This window comes from Oreochromis aureus, linkage group 9 (genome assembly GCF_013358895.1).
Source record: "Oreochromis aureus strain Israel breed Guangdong linkage group 9, ZZ_aureus, whole genome shotgun sequence".
NCBI lineage: Eukaryota > Metazoa > Chordata > Actinopteri > Cichliformes > Cichlidae > Oreochromis > Oreochromis aureus.
Window position 1 is genome coordinate 6,495,452 of NC_052950.1, and position 19,900 is coordinate 6,515,351.

The 19,900-nt window shown below is 40.5% G+C and overlaps 1 protein-coding gene across 5 annotated transcripts in view; it reads left to right on the top strand.

Annotated features, from left to right (window-relative positions):
• Nucleotides 1-19,900, top strand: part of slc12a7b (solute carrier family 12 member 7b) — a 74,582-nt gene that overhangs the window by 35,614 nt on the left and 19,068 nt on the right. For all 5 annotated transcript variants that reach the window (XM_031754881.2, XM_039617255.1, XM_031754855.2 and 2 more), the window contains exons 2-9: nt 11,304-11,395; nt 12,435-12,566; nt 14,149-14,295; nt 16,685-16,739; nt 16,880-17,010; nt 17,637-17,878; nt 17,961-18,172; nt 19,702-19,869. In XM_031754881.2, coding sequence (XP_031610741.1) covers nt 11,304-11,395; nt 12,435-12,566; nt 14,149-14,295; nt 16,685-16,739; nt 16,880-17,010; nt 17,637-17,878; nt 17,961-18,172; nt 19,702-19,869 — 1,179 coding nt within the window. The remainder of the gene's footprint in view (nt 1-11,303; nt 11,396-12,434; nt 12,567-14,148; nt 14,296-16,684; nt 16,740-16,879; nt 17,011-17,636; nt 17,879-17,960; nt 18,173-19,701; nt 19,870-19,900) is intronic.

Sequence of the window (19,900 nt, forward strand, 5' to 3'; positions counted from 1 at the left end):
CTAATGACATCAACACCCTATATCAGGTGTGCATAATTATTAGGCAACTTCCTTTCCTTTGGCAAAATGGGTCAAAAGAAGGACTTGACAGGCTCAGAAAAGTCAAAAATAGTGAGATATCTTGCAGAGGGATGCAGCAGTCTTAAAATTGCAAAGCTTCTGAAGCGTGATCATCGAACAATCAAGCGTTTCATTCAAAATAGTCAACAGGGTCGCAAGAAGCGTGTGGAAAAACCAAGGCGCAAAATAACTGCCCATGAACTGAGAAAAGTCAGGCGTGCAGCTGCCAAGATGCCACTTGCCACCAGTTTGGCCATATTTCAGAGCTGCAACATCACTGAGCGCCCAAAAGCACAAGGTGTGCAATACTCAGAGACATGGCCAAGGTAAGAAAGGCTGAAAAGCGACCACCACTGAACAAGACACACAAGCTGAAACGTCAAGACTGGGCCAAGAAATATCTCAAGACTGATTTTTCTAAGGTTTTATGGACTGATGAAATGAGAGTGAGTCTTGATGGGCCAGATGGATGGGCCCGTGGCTGGATTGGTAAAGGGCAGAGAGCTCCAGTCCGACTCAGACGCCAGCAAGGTGGAGGTGGAGTACTGGTTTGGGCTGGTATCATCAAAGATGAGCTTGTGGGGCCTTTTTCGGGTTGAGGATGGAGTCAAGCTCAACTCCCAGTCCTACTGCCAGTTTCTGGAAGACACCTTCTTCAAGCAGTGGTACAGGAAGAAGTCTGCATCCTTCAAGAAAAACATGATTTTCATGCAGGACAATGCTCCATCACACGCGTCCAAGTACTCCACAGCATGGCTGGCAAGAAAGGGTATAAAAGAAGAAAAACTAATGACATGGCCTCCTTGTTCACCTGATCTGAACCCCATTGAGAACCTGTGGTCCATCATCAAATGTGAGATTTACAAGGAGGGAAAACAGTACACCTCTCTGAACAGTGTCTGGGAGGCTGTGGTTGCTGCTGCATGCAATGTTGATGGTGAACAGATCAAAACACTGACAGAATCCATGGATGGCAGGCTTTTGAGTGTCCTTGCAAAGAAAGGTGGCTATATTGGTCGCTGATTTGTTTTTGTTTTGTTTTTGAATGTCAGAAATGTATATTTGTGAATGTGGAGATGTTATATTGGTTTCACTGGTAAAAATAAATAATTGAAATGGGTATATATTTGTTTTTGTTAAGTTGCCTAATAATTATGCACAGTAATAGTCACCTGCACACACAGATATCCCCTAAAATAGCTAAAACTAAAACAAACTAAAAACTACTTCCAAAACATTCAGCTTTGATATTAATGAGTTTTTTGGGTTCATTGAGAACATGGTTGTTGTTCAATAATAAAATTATTCCTCAAAAATACAACTTGCCTAATAATTCTGCACTCCCTGTATGTGACTGACTGTGACTATGATGTGACAATTTACATGCAGTAACATCTCATTTTTCTTACTGCTGTATTTAATTACCACAAAGTCAGTGTCTGTAAGCTATGTGTCAAAATACTGTGTGCATGTAAACCAGCCAAAACATGAAAAGTTATCTGTTTCAGTAACTGTTTGAAGTGACAGGTTTTGTCTAAGTGCTTCTAATGCTAAAGCAGAATACCTGTATTTGGAGAATACGTGTTTAAAACATCTTTTTAAGCTTGCCTATTATGATCAGTGTTAACTTGTAAGTCTACTGTGTATTCCAACTGTTTTTTGTGTGATTTTGTTATTTAATGGCTTCTAAGGTGTCCTTCAGTGTTTTGTAAAGTGACTATAAAAAAGGTATTACTACTACATACTGGGGAGAGTATTAACAGAACTTAGAAATAAAAACAAATAACCAACATGGACAAGATTATGTCATCCCTCCTACAGTAGTACTGTATTTTGATTTTGTTCTTGTCCATAAAAGAAGAATAGTAATGGAAAATTTTGAAGATCAAGGATGAAAACAAATGTAAACTCTAGCTTGGGTTTTAGAAGCATGCAGCCACACGGTCGAAGTCTTTATTGTTAAGGAGTGTCCTCACAGGAAGGCTTGCACATCACTTGTATAGTTGTTGGTTCATCACTAGTTGTTCCCAGCTCTGTTTGCCTTTGTAACCCTCTGAAGTATTTACCACCCTGTCATTTGTCAACAGGATCGTCTGCTGTCATTGGTCGTTGCTTCACAGTTGAGAAAGGTTTAATTTGGGATTTGCCGACTTCACATCACAGACAGTCATTTTAGCTTTTTTAGCTTAAAGCTTGGACAGCGCTTTATAGTCTTCTCTGTTTAATGCGACGCGTTCACACGTTCTGTCCTTCGTGTCCATGCTTTGTGTTGCCCAGCAGAGCAGGTTGTTTACCCGACAGGTTTAGAGGCTTAGAATATCATTAAATATAACACGGAAGACACTTACACACACACACACACACACACACACACACACACACACACACACACACACACAAAGTAACAGCATCCATCTGATAGCAAACCAAGTGAGGTTGATACGACCAAATCCTTCTTACTGTGTGATTTGAGAGCCTCTCTTTAAGCTCTGCGTTGACACATCTGCCAGTTTAATGATGCTGACAGCAGATGTTCAGTTTTGTCTTCTGAAAGATGACTGAACTCTGCTTGTGACAGCAAGGAAGTCCACGTGTTTTTTTTCTGTCCTTTTAAGTTCTTATTCACAAAATGCTCCTTAAACTGGTGTACTCTAGTTGTCCCTGGCTGATGACTCTACATTGATCCCCTGCAGGTAATCTGACCAGCAGTTAACGTGTACGAGGCTGGCAAGCAATGCTGATCTGATTCTTACTGATTCAGCTGAATGTGGCTAGACAGCACAAGTAGACCTTCACTTTGTCTGCTGACTTTAAAGCCATATCTTCCTCAACTCCGGGGCCTCAACTGACTTCTGTTTTATAAAAAGTTCAGGATTAGCCTAATCTGGTTAAGTGATTAGTGCCCATTTCACATGCTCTTGTGCAAAGAGATTAATGGGCAGCCAGTACAAAGGAAGACAGCATGGTTCTAGGTTGACCAGGCTTCAAGGTAATAGCCGGGTGCAGAGCTGTTTATGCCATTGTCTGTCCGGCTTGTGGGGCTGTAGCACACCTTTGACTCTTTCCAGCTGATGTCTAGTTTAACCTGAGCTTAGATTAAGTATGCATGACACTAAAGTGTGGTGCTTTGAAAGCACTCACCCCTGGAAGGTCGATGTTCAAAAAGAGAGATAGAAAAGAGATATATATGTGAACAGCTTTATATATACATATGTATGTGTGTGTGTATATATATATATATATATATATATATATATATATATATATATATATATATATATATATATATATATATATATATATATGACATATATTTGTTTACACATGATCATTTTCAGAATTTGCTTTCTGAAAAACTGAACAAGTTATTTGCTAATTCAGAAATTAAATACAGGGGGGAATAAAAATTATAATGCCATCTTTTTTTCATGGTAAATAATTTCTAGGCATTAATGCAGCTGGAAAAAAACAAGTGGTCTGCTGTGTGTGTGTGTGTGTGTGTGTGTGTGTGTGTGTGTGTGTGTGTGTGTGTGTGTGTGTGTTTTACGTCCCAGTCTAGGGGCACAGGAGCGCAACATAAGGGTTAAAAGGAAGGTGACCCCGCCCCGGTCCCCAAAGCCATACCCAGAAGCTAATTTACAGATGGTGAAGGTGATTTTATTGCTACATGTTTAGACATCTTTGTGAGGACAGAAAATTATGTACCCGTGGGGAACAAGAGTCACTTATGGGGACAAAGTGCCCACAAGTTTGAAGGTATTTTTGAGGCTCAAAATGTGGTTTTAGTGTCAGGGTTACAGTTAGATTATGGTTATGTTTAGACTAAGACTTAGGGTTAGGTATTAATCTTTTCATGGTTAGGGTAAGTGGGTAGGAAAAGCATTATGAAAAATTAGATGTCCTCAATAAGATATGAAAATGTGAGTATCATACTGTGCTGATCAATGCAGTGTCTGTGACACCCTTGAGGTCAGGCAGGAGGTCAGACCAGCACCTGTAGTTTAAATCGGTAAACACAAATCGATTCAGAGCAATGTACTGCACAGCTCTCATTTCAGAGGGCATGTGGTAACTCTGCTCTGTCAGCACCACAAGTGTGCTTTTTATTAAAGGGAAAAAGGATTTTTGTATCTTTCCTCTTTGTCGTGTGTGTGTGAGAGAGGGAGGCTGGGAGCACATTCACTCGTCCATCCTGCCTTCCTCCAGCCCCACTCACCTAAACCAGTCTGTCTGTTTTACTCCAGACAAGCTTCTGCATCCTCCGCTTGCTTTCTTTGCTCCTCCCCATTTTGTGTGTGTGTTCATACATGCACACACAGTGATCAGTAGCTTAGCAAGGTTGAGTGAAAGAACTTGGGTGTGTGTGTGTGCCTGTGTGCACACTGGACATGTGTGCCTGCCGGTCTGTCAGCGGGAGGGTGCTTTGTGATGCATGGCTGATGTCGCTGACATCGTCGTCACAGGCCACTTTTCACACACACAAGCACCCACACACTGTCACAGAAATAGCTGATCCTCACATTATCCACACAGCCCAGGCAGCATTCCTGACTTCTGCACCTCACTGGCAGTATCTTTCTACTTTGAGCCCCGTACTACTGGAGTTTCACAGGGACCACTGCTAGGAGCCCAGCCCCCTTCCCGCCCTTCTTTTTAGCCCGGCTCCTCAGGATGGAGCACAGGGGAGGGTCTCGACAGAAGGGTAAGTTTATCTTCACTCCTTCTTGAAAGCCGTTTTCCAGCTCCACGAACGCTGCACTGATAAATTGTGACTATATTATGAAAAATTGGTTCAGTGTGTAATGTGCATGTATGTCTTCAGAGGTATAAATTTGGGTTCAGCAGAGGTCGTAGTGTCTCGCTTTCTCTGTATTCGGTGTGAATTTAAGTGATTGAGATGCTTTACTCCTTTATTGTTGTTTGGTTTTGGGTTTCTGTTTTTTTGAGACTCACAAAATCAAAAATCCCAATATTTTAAATACATTCCTGTAAAGTGTGGGAATCAATGGGTGGAGCATGGCACAAACTTTCCCAAGCAGAGTTTAGAAATTCACCCTAAAAATAAATGCACTGACATCCAGCAAAGGGCAAAGTGCATAAAAATATAAGTTGCTTCTTGTTTCTGCTCTTTCTTAATATTGGGGTCAGTAATGGAATCTTTTTTATGCATTAACCTCAGGCTTAAAAAAATAATTTTTGACTTGTAATCTGATATTCTCTCTGTATCGATTTGTGTTTTTAAACCTGTGTGCTTTTTTCTTTTTTCTGCCCACCGACAGTGTTAGGCAGCTTACAGCGTCATCACAGCGGACGGCTTAGCGGTTATAAATAGGATGCATGGTCATTTACTACCACAGTGAACAGAGAGGCTGAGCCTAGCAATTAGCACATCCTCAGTGTACCTGCACATATATTTGGAGTAAGTAGCAGAGTGCTGATGGAGTCTAACTTTAGTCGTGGCTTCTGAACAGAGGGGAGCTGAAAGACGACTGACTGTTTGAAAGAAACGTCAAGTTGCCTCTAACCATCTTCAACTATGCAGAGCACAGTGGCACAATCAGGGAATCCCACTCTGTTATGTAACAACGCTGACTGTGATGTAAAACAATGAGTTTGGAGTTGCAGATGTCGGGGGCAGTCTAGCATGTAACCATCTGGGCTCTGCTTATCCTGCTCTTAACCTGCTGTGTCCTTCAGCTTTCATGAGTGTCATCCAAAAAGTAATGGTGGCCACAAGGTTTGCTCTTGCATGCGTAGGTGTGTGCCACTTCAAATCAATCTATGAGCTCTAATGCACTTAAATGTATTTCTCACTAAGTGTTAATGTCTTAAATACAATTTTATCTGGCTGCTGAAACACAAAACAAAGCCGAACATAATTTTTTCCTGACCCGATTCAAATTTTTCTTGGCAGTTTGTGTGTTGTTAACAAACTTTACCTCATGCCAAAGGTTTCTGTCCACCTTGAAAGCGTTGGAGATAAGGGGCATGATGGTTTTTGCTACTTAGTCGGTTAATTTAACCTTTCTATATTTCCATATAGTTAGCCCCAATTATATATGCCTTTCAGCAATGTCGCATTTGTCGAGTTCACGTAATGCGCTATAGCACCAGCAGTTTGTCCTCAGCACCTGCAAAAGTGGATCATGTACACACACGCACAGCTTTAACCGTCAAACCCACCTGCATTCATTCATCACACATTACACAAGAGGCTTCAGCCTGCTTGTTCCTTATTTTTTTATTGCTCAGATCCCAATCTTTCTTTCTTACATTTTAATAGTTTTACCATCAGTGTATGAGGGAAAACTGCACTAATCATCACAAATAATTCTGCTACTTACAGCTCACTTTTTAAAATGTGCTGCTCAATACTGCAAATTGAACATTTGCAGTATTTGTAGCTTTAGTGTCTCGCTGTAACCGACTAACATGAGCTAATGCAGGGTTAGGGACACGTTCTTGTACATGGTTGCTCTTACTTAGTCTCTACCAGCTCTGATTGAATATGCGGCTCTTTAACTGCAAGGTGGTCCGCAACAATCACAGGCATGTTACCTTACATGTTCAGTCTGCTGTATCTGCTTTTTTTGGTGCCTTGTAGTATGTTTGGTTTAGACACTGCCTGTTTGGATGAAAACAGCTGCTTGTTGTGGCTGGAAATGAGGGAGGGGGGTTAATGAGTGTGGTGAGAGTGAACATTACAGAAGATTTGGAAGTGATGACCTGTGTGATGAAGGCAGGGTTACACAGTGAAAGATCAGGCACGAGCAGTTTTTAGGCTGTGGTTGGCAGGAGACTCCTGCTTTCTTTGCTGTGATCATTTAAATGTAGTGAAGGTTGGACACTGATGTTGGTTTTGTGTGGTTTAATCCTCTAATGCTGGGCAGGATGAATGTGTGTTTAGAGGCTACTATGGTTACATAAATGGATAATCATAAGAGGAACATCGAGACGGGGAATATCAGCTGAGCATAACCGAGTATGTCCTTTGTTTGACGTGATATAACCTTTGCTGTAACAGTTTAGTGTAAACTGCTGATCTAGTTATTCATGTGTCCACATTTGGTTTTTTGTTGTTTTTTTTACATGTAGCACTGACTGGCTTTTTTCCTCACAGGTGCATATTTGCCAACATTTACATCCTTTGCTCCTTTTGAACTAGTTTGTACATTGCAGTGCACCATCAGCAATCTTGAGCTGACATGAGAACAGACGGTCTAAGGACTTTGCGTCAGCAAAGCAGTATGGGTAATAATGTAAAGGAGTGGGCTGCCATCTTGGTAGAATGATCACCCAAACAAAGGGGTAGTTTGGGGCAAGGCAGGTTTATTTATAAAGCTCATTTGAAACGCTACAGTCATTCATGATGCTTTAGTTTCCAGCAAAAATAAAGAGGAAAGAACCAGAACAAGACTTTTGTTTATTTGTTTCTTTATGATATGGTTGTTGACATAATTCAGACTAAATTTAGGGCTAGACTGCAATCAAATGGGATCTGGGTGAACCAGGGTGAATTAGTCCAAAGTAAATGGCAACTTCTGAGATGTGAGCATAGGCCAACATCTGTTCACACCATAGCTGTATGTGAGTCTTGACCATGTCCCTGTGGACTCCTTGCAGCACACTCACAGACATACAATGACATTTGCGCTAAACCACTCCAGATTATACTTAAGACAGAGGAACATGTGCAGATAATCTTCATCTTCTGTTGAATCCCCCATGTTTGTGACCTGTGATTTTTTTTTTTTTCTCCCTCCACTAAATAATCCACTGCTACAATCGCTGCAGCAATTGCAGTATGAGGGGATTTGCAGCAGCTGGCACTTTTTCCTCATTTTGGATGTCGAAGTGCGTCCTAAGGTTGCCACAGGATTCGATCACCTCAGGGTGAGACAAATTTGTCGCCCTACACGTACTAGTTGAGGTATTTTTAGAACAAAGGAGCATGACATTGCAGATTTAATTAACGCTATGATTTGGGTGATGACATCAGGACTCATGTAGGACACAATAACATGATCCAGATAAAGAAGCAAAGAAAAATAGATGCATAAATGAACAAAAGTTTATAATAATGCAGAAAGTCTCCCTCTGGTTTCTATTGGCTTGTAGTAAAGGAGCGGTAAAGCTCCTTGCTAGTTCGTATGTATAGTGTTTTTATTAAATAACCTTAAAGACATCACTCCACACGCAGATAACATTGTTCGGAAAGGTACAACCATGCAGTTAAACTGATAAACCAACTCACTGTCTTTATTGTGTGTTCGAACATTTATAACTATTTTACACTTTTCAGATCACAAAAAATCCTGAACACTCTTGACATTGAAAGTACTTCATAAAACAATCGTGGCTTGATATCTACATATTAATGTAGATATCAAGCCACTTTTTATTAATAAAAATGAAATGCCTTTGAAAAGTCCATGAGGGTGTCTTAAGTGCAGCCTGGGATTGTATTACCAAAGATCCCGCCTTCACATGAGGACAGGTGAACGGTTCTCTTCACTTCCTGACTGACGTGTTAACCACCTTACATATGGGTTTAAAAGAGAAACCTCACCTGATTTGGAAACATTGCCAGTTTTAGCCCGCTGCCTCGTCTCAAAGAGGATTTAGCCAGAGTCATTTAAGACAATGATTACCGGTGGCGTGTAGCAATGAATAGAATAGCTATGTGATGACGGACAGGCTGACTCACCTTTACCTGCACTTGCTTCGTGCTTTACATTAAATTCATTCTGCAATAGGCACACTTTGTGAAATATTGTGTCCCTCCCCAATGTTCTCTGCGTGCTGTCCCACATAGAACGCTCTTTTACAGAGCGTCACAGTACAAGGACGTAATGACTTTCTCTGTGATTACCAACGGGCTAAGCCACTCTACAAGCCTCTTATTCCCCCAGCAGCTGGATCAAGCAGCAAAAGTTACTTGTGAAATCCCCTCTGCAGCAGGCAGCTCCACTGATGAATGGAAGAAGCCCAGCACTGACTGGTTGTGAACAATCCATCAATTTAAACAGGTGGAGAGATGCAGTGCGCTCATTTTTGGACCAGTGTTTGAATTTCAGCTGTTTTGCTCTGGATAGGCTCATCACACACAGTTGTGTTATTTTTAAGTAGATTCATTTTATACTGTGGAGCTTCAAACAGCAACTTTATTTACACATATTTACATTTGAATCCACTCAGTATTAATGCTGACCTTTGTATGTTTCCGTTGAAAATGCCAAATAATGGCAGATCTTCTGCTTTTCTGCATAATTTAATAACATCTATTCATCTTTAACCTCTGTATTAAAAAATAAGCAGTCTAATCTTCTTTTTTTAAAGTGATCAATTTGTGACCCTTTAACTTCTTTGAAGTTAAAACTAATGAGCTGGAGTGCTTGAAGAGACTATATTCATCACTTGCACAGTCTTTCTATCTCTAAAAGTAGCAGGTTGCCCCGATAGAATTGACCTCAGTTTATGTGTGCATGCATGAAAGCAGCATTTGAAGTGGTGTGGCTTTTTGTGAAAAACATAGTTTGCTGCATTTGTTGTGTCAGGATAAAGGAGTTGTCTACTTAATTTTTCTGACTTCTGTCATGGGTTTGTTCTGCGTGGGTGCGTCAGTATGAACGCTACACACGCCACCTCTGTTTATTTTTCTTGAGTTCCATTTGAAGCTCATATTTATTGCTTCATTTTTTGCCTCATTGGACTTTATTTATAGTGTTTTATTGGTCATAAACACACAACCTATTTTTGACTGTTTCAGTCTCTGCACAGCAGGCTTCAACTGCTTAAACGACTGTTCACTCCCCCTCACTTTAATATTTCTCACACTATAATGTAATTACCTGCAAATTAAACTAATGGAATGACACGCACACACATTCTCTCTCGGTCTCCATTCATTCAAAAACATTGGTTCTGTGCATTGCTGTGTAGTTTGTCGGCCCAAGCAGCAAAGACGTGGTTCTCAGCTTGGTGCTAGAATGTCCCTTCTGAAGACGGCTGGGTTGCTGTGAGTAATACAGAACAACTACAAGGTTCATCATGTGGTTGATAAAGTAGACACAGAGGAAAGACGGCGTGTTTCAAAAACCTCTGCTACAGACCATAAAATAACCAGTGTTATTAATCTTGATGGAGATAAAGATGGAGACCAACACTTGTGTTGTATTTTCAGTGAGAAAAAATACAACACAACTCTTGGTTGCACTGTTATGTATTTTTAAGCGTACGAAATATGTTTTGTGTGATCCGTAGTAAGATTCAAGATTCAAAAGATCTTGAATCTTGTGTGATCTGTAGTAATGTCTTTGATATTAGTCTTTCCATCTATATTCTCACTTTCCTTAGTTAACTTGCACGTATAGAGTAAGACATTTCTAGTTTAGGTATAAATTACTTGTGGATATGATGAGAAGTCATCACCATGATGTGGGTTATTAAAAATGCATTGGTGTGAGAGTCAGATGCACAAGGCCAAAGTGATAAAACTGATTACATCAGGTAACAATTGTTAGCAGGAGCCACTGAATATAACATGTAATGTATTAATTTTAGATGGAATCACATCCACCTGTTGCATTTTTTTTTTTTTTTTTTTTGTAGGATGAAAATACAAACTTTGCCCCGTCCTTAGGATGAATGGATCCAGGCGTGTTCTAATAGACTGTACTGTCGAACAAAATTTAGTCTTATTTTTGAACCTGTTCAAAAAAAAAAGAAAAAAAGAATGACCACCGTTTACCAACTTTAGATGTTACATGGGCGAGATGTCTTGGAATAAATACTTGCCCAAGGTAATTCATCCTATTTTTTCAGAGATAACACCATCTGCAATGGCTTTACTACTGGAGAATAGTTTAATTGTCTTCTTAAAAGAACTTTCTGGTTTTTCCCATTTTATGTTTTTCTGCTACCAGTGTGGTCAAATGACATTTGTGGCAGTCCCCTTTTTTTGAATTCACCAGGTCAACCAAACTGTCAGGAAGTTCTTGGATATATGAAGAGGAGCGCCTTGTAAATGGAAATATGTGATAATGATTTGCATAAGAAACCAGCTAAAGTTTTCTTTACTTCCACCAAACATTGTCAGAATGAAGATTGATGAACAGCATTATTATGTACTGTGGTTCTTAAAGTGATTGTTTACCAGTTACTGGTACTGGATTTTGGTTACATGATGTGTTAAACCTCCTCTGCATTTCCCATAACGAAAAAACTGTGCTCTGTTTCCATAGGTGATGGAGTCCCAAAGGAAAACAGTCCTTTTATCAACAACACAGACGACAAAGGCAACAGTTACGATGGCACCAACATGGCACTTTTTGAGGTAACTGCCCAACATCATTGTGTGGATGTCGCTACCATAGACAAGCCAAGGATGTGTTTAAATACACAAGGAAATGTGACTGTGCTTAGGCTGTGAAGGAGAAAGCACAAACTCCACAGTAAAAAGTATAAATTCACCAGAACCCTGCCTGAACCTTATCTGCAGCCTAAGTTGGAGCTAGTCTGTGAAGCTCAAACCATTCATTAATGCCAAGTATGCTGGAACAACAGTCTAAGTTGTGGTGAACTAAATAAATAGAAACTCGCAGAGGTAAAAGCACCAATTTACCCTTAGCTCAACAATGTGTCAGTCAAGAAGTTTATTTGCCATAAAAACCGGTACATTCCTTTAACTTCATTCAGCTGAACTTTTGCCTGCTGCTTCCCTCTGCCATCTGGCAGACCTTGGTGCTCTGTGGTCACTGGCACTTGTAAAGAATCAATAAGACAGCCGCGGCTTTTGGTTCTGAAGTTGATCCAAGAATGCTATTCAAAGATGCTTTGAATGGATGAAAATACGAAATTTTGCACAGTTTGTTTTGCAAATGGAAGACTTCATGCGATAACTGACCATCAAAAGGCCAAATTAAACTTTAAAGTTTTTCCTTCATGTGATATATATGAACACATAATTCCTGCAAGCCAAAAGTTCAAGCGTCAGGCTGCTCTGAAACACACTTTTTGTTTCTACTCTTGGCTCTGTATGAAGTTAATGAGAGCTGATTTCCTGAATATGTTTCTAAAGTACACGGCTCTGTCTGTGAGCATGAAAGCCCCACCAGCCTATTATTTTCTTTTAACAGTCAGCCAGTCAGAAGGTAGATGGTTTAAAGTGAAGACAGTAGATGCACTGGCTGCACCAAAGCCCAGTATAAGGTCTAAAGGAATGATTTTGAACAGGAAATCATACAAGGCTGTTCTAGTAAAGTTCAGCTAAAACGATTTTGAACATAAAAGTTCCCACTGAATGTAATTTTGAAAAGGTCATTTGCACAAGACTGCTGCTGTTTAGCCGTTAAAAATGAGTTTCTTTATTGCAGGAGGAAATGGACAGCAACCCCATGGTGTCATCCTTCCTCAGTAAACTCGCAAACTACACCAATCTCTCACAGGGTGCACAAGAGCATGAGGAGGCTGATGACGATGAGGGGCCAAAGAAGAAAGCTGTTAAGGTAAAGAAGCACACACTGCAGTGGAGCTTTTAGTTTGTGTTTGCATGCATTACACACATGGTAATGTACAGTTGCATATAACAGTTGTTCTTTTAAATCTGCTGAACTGTCATTACATAACCAGGTCTTTGACCGATGAAGCCACCGTTGTTTGTTTTTGTTCTCTGACCTTCTCTGTGCTTTTCCATCTTTAATGCATCTCTTAAAACTTTTTCTTTCCTCAGAAAAAAACATCATTATTATTATTATTAATAAGTATATGCATGTGTGCATTACTGCTTAGAGGAAGTCTGTTTAGTCACTGAGTCTTTATTCGGCACAGAAACATTTTGTTTTGTGAAACGGCTACAGTGAAAAACAGATTTTGCCAATTAAAGAAGAAGAAGAGGCAGGGTCAAGCTCATTTCAAAGATGAAATTCTGACAAACGCCATCACCCGTCCAGCACAAGCCTTTCCTTCAGCCTCTCCTTCGATGCTTTTGTTTTGTCATTCTTTGAAAAGAGTAGTTTCCTCAGTGCTGCCATGCTTTTGTAACCACAGCTCGGGTCACATCCCAGTTGCCCCATTTTGTCCCCATGCGTAGAACTGTGCCTTGAGCACCTCCCACTGGCTTTTAGGAGCATCTTACTAAAGAAAGAAGTGGATGAAACTGATGCCATTCTTGCACCTCTTTGTCTGAAACAGTGGGACTGGTATCTTACATTTGGAAACAGATGGTGGGTAGGCAGTCCTTTGACCTGTCGTTCTCCCTGCGGTCTTTCTGCTTGTTGTTGTGAAAATACCGTTCTTTCGTGGAATAAGAAGGAAGTCAGTTGGTTGTATCTCCAAAAGTTGATTCTGTTCATCTGGACGTAGCGTTTTGTGGGAGAAACGTTTCGTCACTCATCCAAGTGACTTCTTCAGTCTCAACTGACTGCAGGTTTCCCCAAATCTTATAAACAGTACATTTGCATAATGACTGAAACCAGCCCACTGAAGGAACAATGGGCTGGGAGGTCAGTTCCTTAATCATAATTATGCAAATTCTCATGACCATTGATCAACAACCACTGACCAAAACCCACTGATCAAAGACCACTGATCAATGGCCATGAGTACCATTCACAGAGAGTTGGGGAATGGCTGCAATCACAGCATTGTAAGATGGCGAAAGATGTACCCTTAGCCCCCCTCCTTGATTCAGAGATGGTCTTTCCCTTTTCACGTAAATGGCCTCCTTGACTCCGCGCTCAAACCAGCGTTCTTCCCTGTCCAGGATGTGTAGTTGGTTGTTGGTTGTACTTTGGGGGTAGTGGTTTTGACTTATAGAATGTTTAACAATGTGTACTTTTGTTTCCACTCCGTCTTTATTTCCCTCTTTGCTTCTGCTTTTATTTTATTTTTTTTTGGTGATATTTTTCATTGTTTTATTAATGGCTGTAAGAGTTTCAGCAGTTTTCACTTCTTTCCTCTCCTGTCATATCCTTAATCACTCCTTCCATCAAACACAAATATGTTGTTTTGTGTTTGTGCAATGTTTTCTCATCTTCTGCTTTGTCGCTTCTTTCCCAAATCCTCCCCCTGCCCTTCCTGCTTCTACAGAGCCCTCAGATGGGGACGTTCATGGGTGTCTACCTCCCGTGCCTCCAGAATATTCTGGGGGTCATCCTGTTTCTGCGTCTTACGTGGATTGTCGGCACTGCCGGCATCTTGGAGTCCTTGGCTATTGTCGGCTTGTGCTGCTCATGTGTGAGTACTTCATCATCACAGTCTATGTATCTGTTTCTGAGTCTCTCGCTTTTTGCTTTTTCTCCCCTAAGATGTGGCCAGACATTAATGCTTGTCTCAAGGCCTAAAGAGTTTGTAAATTAGAAGAAGATTATAAAAATGCAAGTTTTAAAGAGCCACCGCTGTGTGGCTGATGTGATCTGTGACGATCCAAAGTGGAAAACAACTGTGGAAACTTTAGGCTCACAGGGATTAGTTACACATATGCTCAATACGTTGACCTTATTATTTGAAATTAGGCCATGTTACCATGATCATTGTGGTAAACATACTCTAGGTTCATGTTGCATTGCAATTAAGGAAGTATGACTGGTTATGTGCATAGTAAACGTTGATGGGTGTTTTGTGTTCCCTTCTGCATCTCACACCAAACCTTTGTCCTTGGATTTACTTCCTGATTATTTTTTATGATGGAAACCATTTTCATGTCTTGATAAATGATAGAAAAAGAGGAACTGAAAGGAGCTATGAATATTATTTGTTCTTTATCAGGGGCTTTAGCTTTTAACTCATTAGAACAGGATTATGTAAGAGTGTGTGCATGTGTGTGTGTGTGCAGCTGAGTGTTTTTGCTGATTTTGGGTCCAGAAGCTGCTTCAGTTTTTAGTGGTACACAGTCACAGTGGTTGACAGCCATAATGAATGGCCGGCAAGATGACTTAGTGGCCACTGATCCCTCCTATATTTAGCCACTGTGACTCTCCATTTCTCCTGCTCCTCCAGCTTCTAATGGTACCTGGCCTGACATGTAATCCGTCCATCTGCAAACTGTCAGAAACATGGCGCCGTCCACACCCACACATATTCGCCAATCCCATGGCAGGCAATGGATTATTTGAGTTTACTCAGGCAAAGTAGAAAGGGGAAAAAAACAAACCCTAAATGCTTTTTGTCTCATAATGAAATCTTCTAATGGCATAGCATCGTCCGTTTGAAGAGTAACACTGCCTAAACAAAGAATCAACCATGAAGTGCATTTCCATTAATAAACCCATTCTTATCAAAATTTTACATGTTTAATATGCACAGATTACCAAATTTGAATCATGTTATAAATGATCTTATTACGTGCTTTATATTAGATATTTTGGACCCTGCAATTCATAATATTATACTGGGAACCTCAACAGTGAGATCACCCACTGTGAGTAAGGAATTGGCAAGATCAGGAAGGGAAAAACTCCTGCTCTCTCTTTTTAGTCCCTGTCAGCATTTTGGATCAGCTGAAGGCTTTTACCACCTGTGCGAGCCCTACTTGCTTTATATGTGCAAGTAGGGCCACACATGATTTTGGCTTCCCACAGTTAAATAAATACGATCAGTTAAAATCCAGCACACACACCTGATGATCAAAGCTTTTGTTTGCTAAGCACAGCCAGCAAAAGAAAGTTGAATTAGAAAGATTGTGAAGTTCAAGTATGAGATAAATAGGGTTTTTTCTAAAGTCCATGAATAAAACGCTTCTTTTAGATGACCAACACATATGTTCAGTTAAAACTGTGATACCTCAAAGAGCTCAATGTTCAGCTGTAGTTGAGAGTATTTTATAAATCCAAGTAAATTCCCGACATGTGGCAGGTAGCTGTAGAGTAACGAATTGGTCCATGTGACGCAGGAACAGTGGGAATGACGTCATCAGTAAAGAAATGCCTTCCAGTTCTGTACTTCGAGTTGTCGCATCATTCGTGGTCAAGTCCAACCTGGTGTATAGCTTCTTAGGGTTTCAGTGGAAGCAGGAGGTAAAACTGTCAGCTAATTGGCTTTACTCCAGCCTGTCTGACACCTTAAACAGGATGCAGACAAAGAGTACAGGGTTTATTTTGGTCATGCCCTTGCCCTTTCTCTATACCTCCTCCCACTTTCTTCTCTTTCATTTGCCTGCTTTTGTCTCACCTTCACACTGCCCTCCTTCAGTCTTTACTTCACCCTTTTAAGTTCTAACTCTACTTTCTTTTTTTCTTTGTGCATCTTATCTGCCCTTCTCTCCGCTCTGTCCTTTCTGTCATCCGGAAGCTCTGTTAGGTAACAGGCTGATGTAAATATCCTCTTCCACAATGACTGATTTCATGGAAAAGCTTGTATCTGTTACCAATCCAAAAGATTTAGAGCATAAGCCCATAAGAAGTATTTTAACGGACTCCATATTCATTAAATCCACAGAGGGTCCCATTGTTTGGAAAATCTACAAAATTCAGGGAAATAAAGAACTAGAGGGTGGGCAAGGACGATGTTTTGTTTTGGGTTTTTGTTTTTTTTTTACATGACACCATTGCATCATCTTTGTAAGATCTTCAACATTAAGCGTTTTAATTCAGTTCAGCTTTTTTTCATTAATCTCATCTCTCTACAGACCATGCTGACAGCCATATCCATGAGTGCAATTGCTACTAATGGTGTTGTTCCAGGTAGGATCCTTTTTCTTGTGGTTATTTGAATAACAGTACACACGTGTCTTTTTCAGGCTTGTGGATTGTATGGCAGTTTATAGCTGAAATGATGACTTAACAGATATTAATATCCTCCTCCCTCATTCCCTTTTTCCCAGCTGGAGGCTCGTACTACATGATTTCCAGGTCTTTGGGTCCAGAGTTTGGTGGAGCTGTGGGTCTCTGTTTTTACCTGGGGACCACCTTTGCTGGCTCCATGTACATCCTGGGTACCATTGAGATTCTGCTGGTAAGTAGATTATTTTAGATTTGCAGGTGGTAGATTAAGTGATCCCAATGCCCATCAGTTTATGGCTTCTCTCATACTTTCTACAAATCTGGTTGGTCATCTCATATAGGGGGCACCTTTTAAGCTGCTTCAGCCAGCAGCAGCACATTTGCTGCACATCTCCAGTCCAGCTTCTGCTTGTGATGCAAAAATTTATGTAGACTCTGTTCTGCTGTCTTTTATCTTGTCTTCCTTCTCACAGCAGAGGGCAGCCTCTCCCTGAGCCTGGTTCTGCCAGAGGTTTCTTCCTGTTAAAAGGGAGTTTCTCCTTCCTGCTGTCGCCAAAGAGCTTGCTCATAGGGGGTCATATGATTGCAATTATATTGAATTGATGTGGTCTTGCTGCTGCTTTCCCCATTTTATGACCTTGGAAGCAGAACGCAGCTGAGCCATAACCACAGACATGAATGGCTCGAGACAGAAATGTCATTGGTCCTGACTGAAATTTATTTACCACACGAACTGTAAGATGTGAAGGTTTTATTCACATCTTACAATTAGTGCAATGAAATGAAATGGCTTCTCGTTTATTGTGACTCTTTGTATTTTTTCCTGCTTTGTCTTGTCTCTATCCATTGCCCATTCAGACCTACATGGTGCCTAAAGCAGCCATCTTTGTGGCAGACAAAAAGGAGGATGAATTGGATGCCCTGCTGAACAACATGCGTGTTTATGGCACTTGTTGCCTAGCACTAATGGCAGTAGTCGTGTTTGTTGGGGTCAAATATGTCAACAAGCTGGCACTGGTCTTCCTGGCTTGTGTTATTCTCTCCATCCTGGCTATCTATGCGGGAGTCATCAAGACCATCTTTGATCCGCCATACTTTCCGTGAGTCAGTGCTAATATTTATTAAGATTTATTTCAGTTTAATTAGTGCTTCGCGTTAACATTTCTCTCTTCCTTCACACAGTGTGTGCATGTTGGGGAATCGTACCCTAAAGAACCACCAGTTTGACAAGTGTAATAAGACTGAGGTTATAGACAACATGACGGTCACTACCCAGCTGTGGAGCCTCTTCTGCGATGGATCTCACCTCAATGCCACATGCAACGAGTATTTTGCCAGCAACAATGTGACCGAGTTGCAGGGCATCCCTGGATTGACCAGTGGAGTCATTTCAGGTTGGAGCACACAATTTTTTCTGTAGCCATGTGCACATGTGGAAGATTTTTTTTTTTTAAAGTTACCAAGATATGTGTATACTTGCTTGAATCATACAGATTTTAATAGCATTTCACTTATCCTCATCAATCAGGCACACTCAACACTTGTTATAAAGTATAAATGAAAATGATTGAAGAATGTTTGCGTAATCTCAGCAGGAATGCACGAAGTCATGGATTGCAGTAGTTTTTTGAATGCGATGAAAAATCTTGAGCATACCTCATGTTATTTAACTGCTGGCAGGGACACACTGCTTTTCCTCCCAACATCCAGTGCAGATGCATTCTTGTCATATTTCTTGTGAAGCAACTGGGACGAGCCTGTGCAGGTGCTGAGTGATTCCATGCACGACTGTTTTGCTGTCTCCTTAAAAACAGACAGTTATTTTACTGGCCTCCTCATCCTTTCATCCTTTCTGTTAAATCAATGTAATTTTTTCTTGATTTAGAGCAGTCTGGTTACAGAGTGTTTGTGAACTATAAACCCATCTCAATTTTATTAATGATTCATTTATGCTTTGTGCTGGTAGTAATATAGCACTTTTCTACTCTAATTGAACATTCAAAGTGTTTTTAAATAAAGAATTAAACTTTAGATAGTGGTTAGATAGTGAGCTACCCTCACTATCTAACCGCACTAATAATACTCTTTCATTAAATGATTTATCAGTTTCATTGGTGCACCAATGAAACCATTTTCTTGTCTATTAATATTTAGATTCCCTTCACCCTGCACTAATGGATGTAATGGATGTTGTAAACAAGCTACGTGGAAAGTCAGAAATCTAAAGAGGTTCACTTTGTCCAGCGCTATTTTGAGCTAGAAAAGGAACAATTATATATTTGAGTAAAGTGACATTGTAGACATTTGCCTCCAAGTAAACAGAGACTAGCGCTGCTAACATTAGCCACAATAACTTTAGCAGTGCTTCATTTAAATTAATTTAATTGCCTAAATTGAAATTTTCATTCAATGCACATCCACCTTCCATCACAAATTTTTGCTCGAGGACCAACTGCTGATTAGTTGTTTGAATAGTCATCTAGTGCCAAGAATAGCCACACATTTCTAAAAGCAGTCTGCACATCTTCACTCTTGCCGTCCCACTTTTATCAGCAACACTAAATAACTGCCACGCAATTGACTCATTACTCTGTTTACTACTTGCACAGTTCACTGAGCTCAAACAAATGTTCCACCTGTAGAGACTGCTCTCTGGTTGCATTTGTGGACAGTACACTACAGTCTCATTTTTTCCAAGCACTAATGCAATTTAAACAGATAAATAAAGTCACTTTATCTGCTTCATGTTGGTGGATTTCTCAGGGTAGCAGGCAAAGGATTTTCTCGCAACTTTAAAACACACGTTCCTCCTTCACTTCCCATCATCTTTTCTCGTTAGCTTTCTATCCTGGAAGTGCACGCGCTTCACTACACATTATGTTGTTTTCCGATATAAATTACTATATTTCTGTCTCTCTTGTAGAAAATATGTGGTCGACATACGGCCCTCTCGGTATGTTGGTGGAAAAGAGCAACTTGCCATCGCTTGAGGGTGGCGACCCGACCCAGGACATCTACATGCCCTATGTAGTTAACGACATCACCACCTTCTTCACACTGCTGGTCGGCATCTACTTTCCCTCTGTCACCGGTAAGCTGGCGCCATAAGGAACAGACTCATT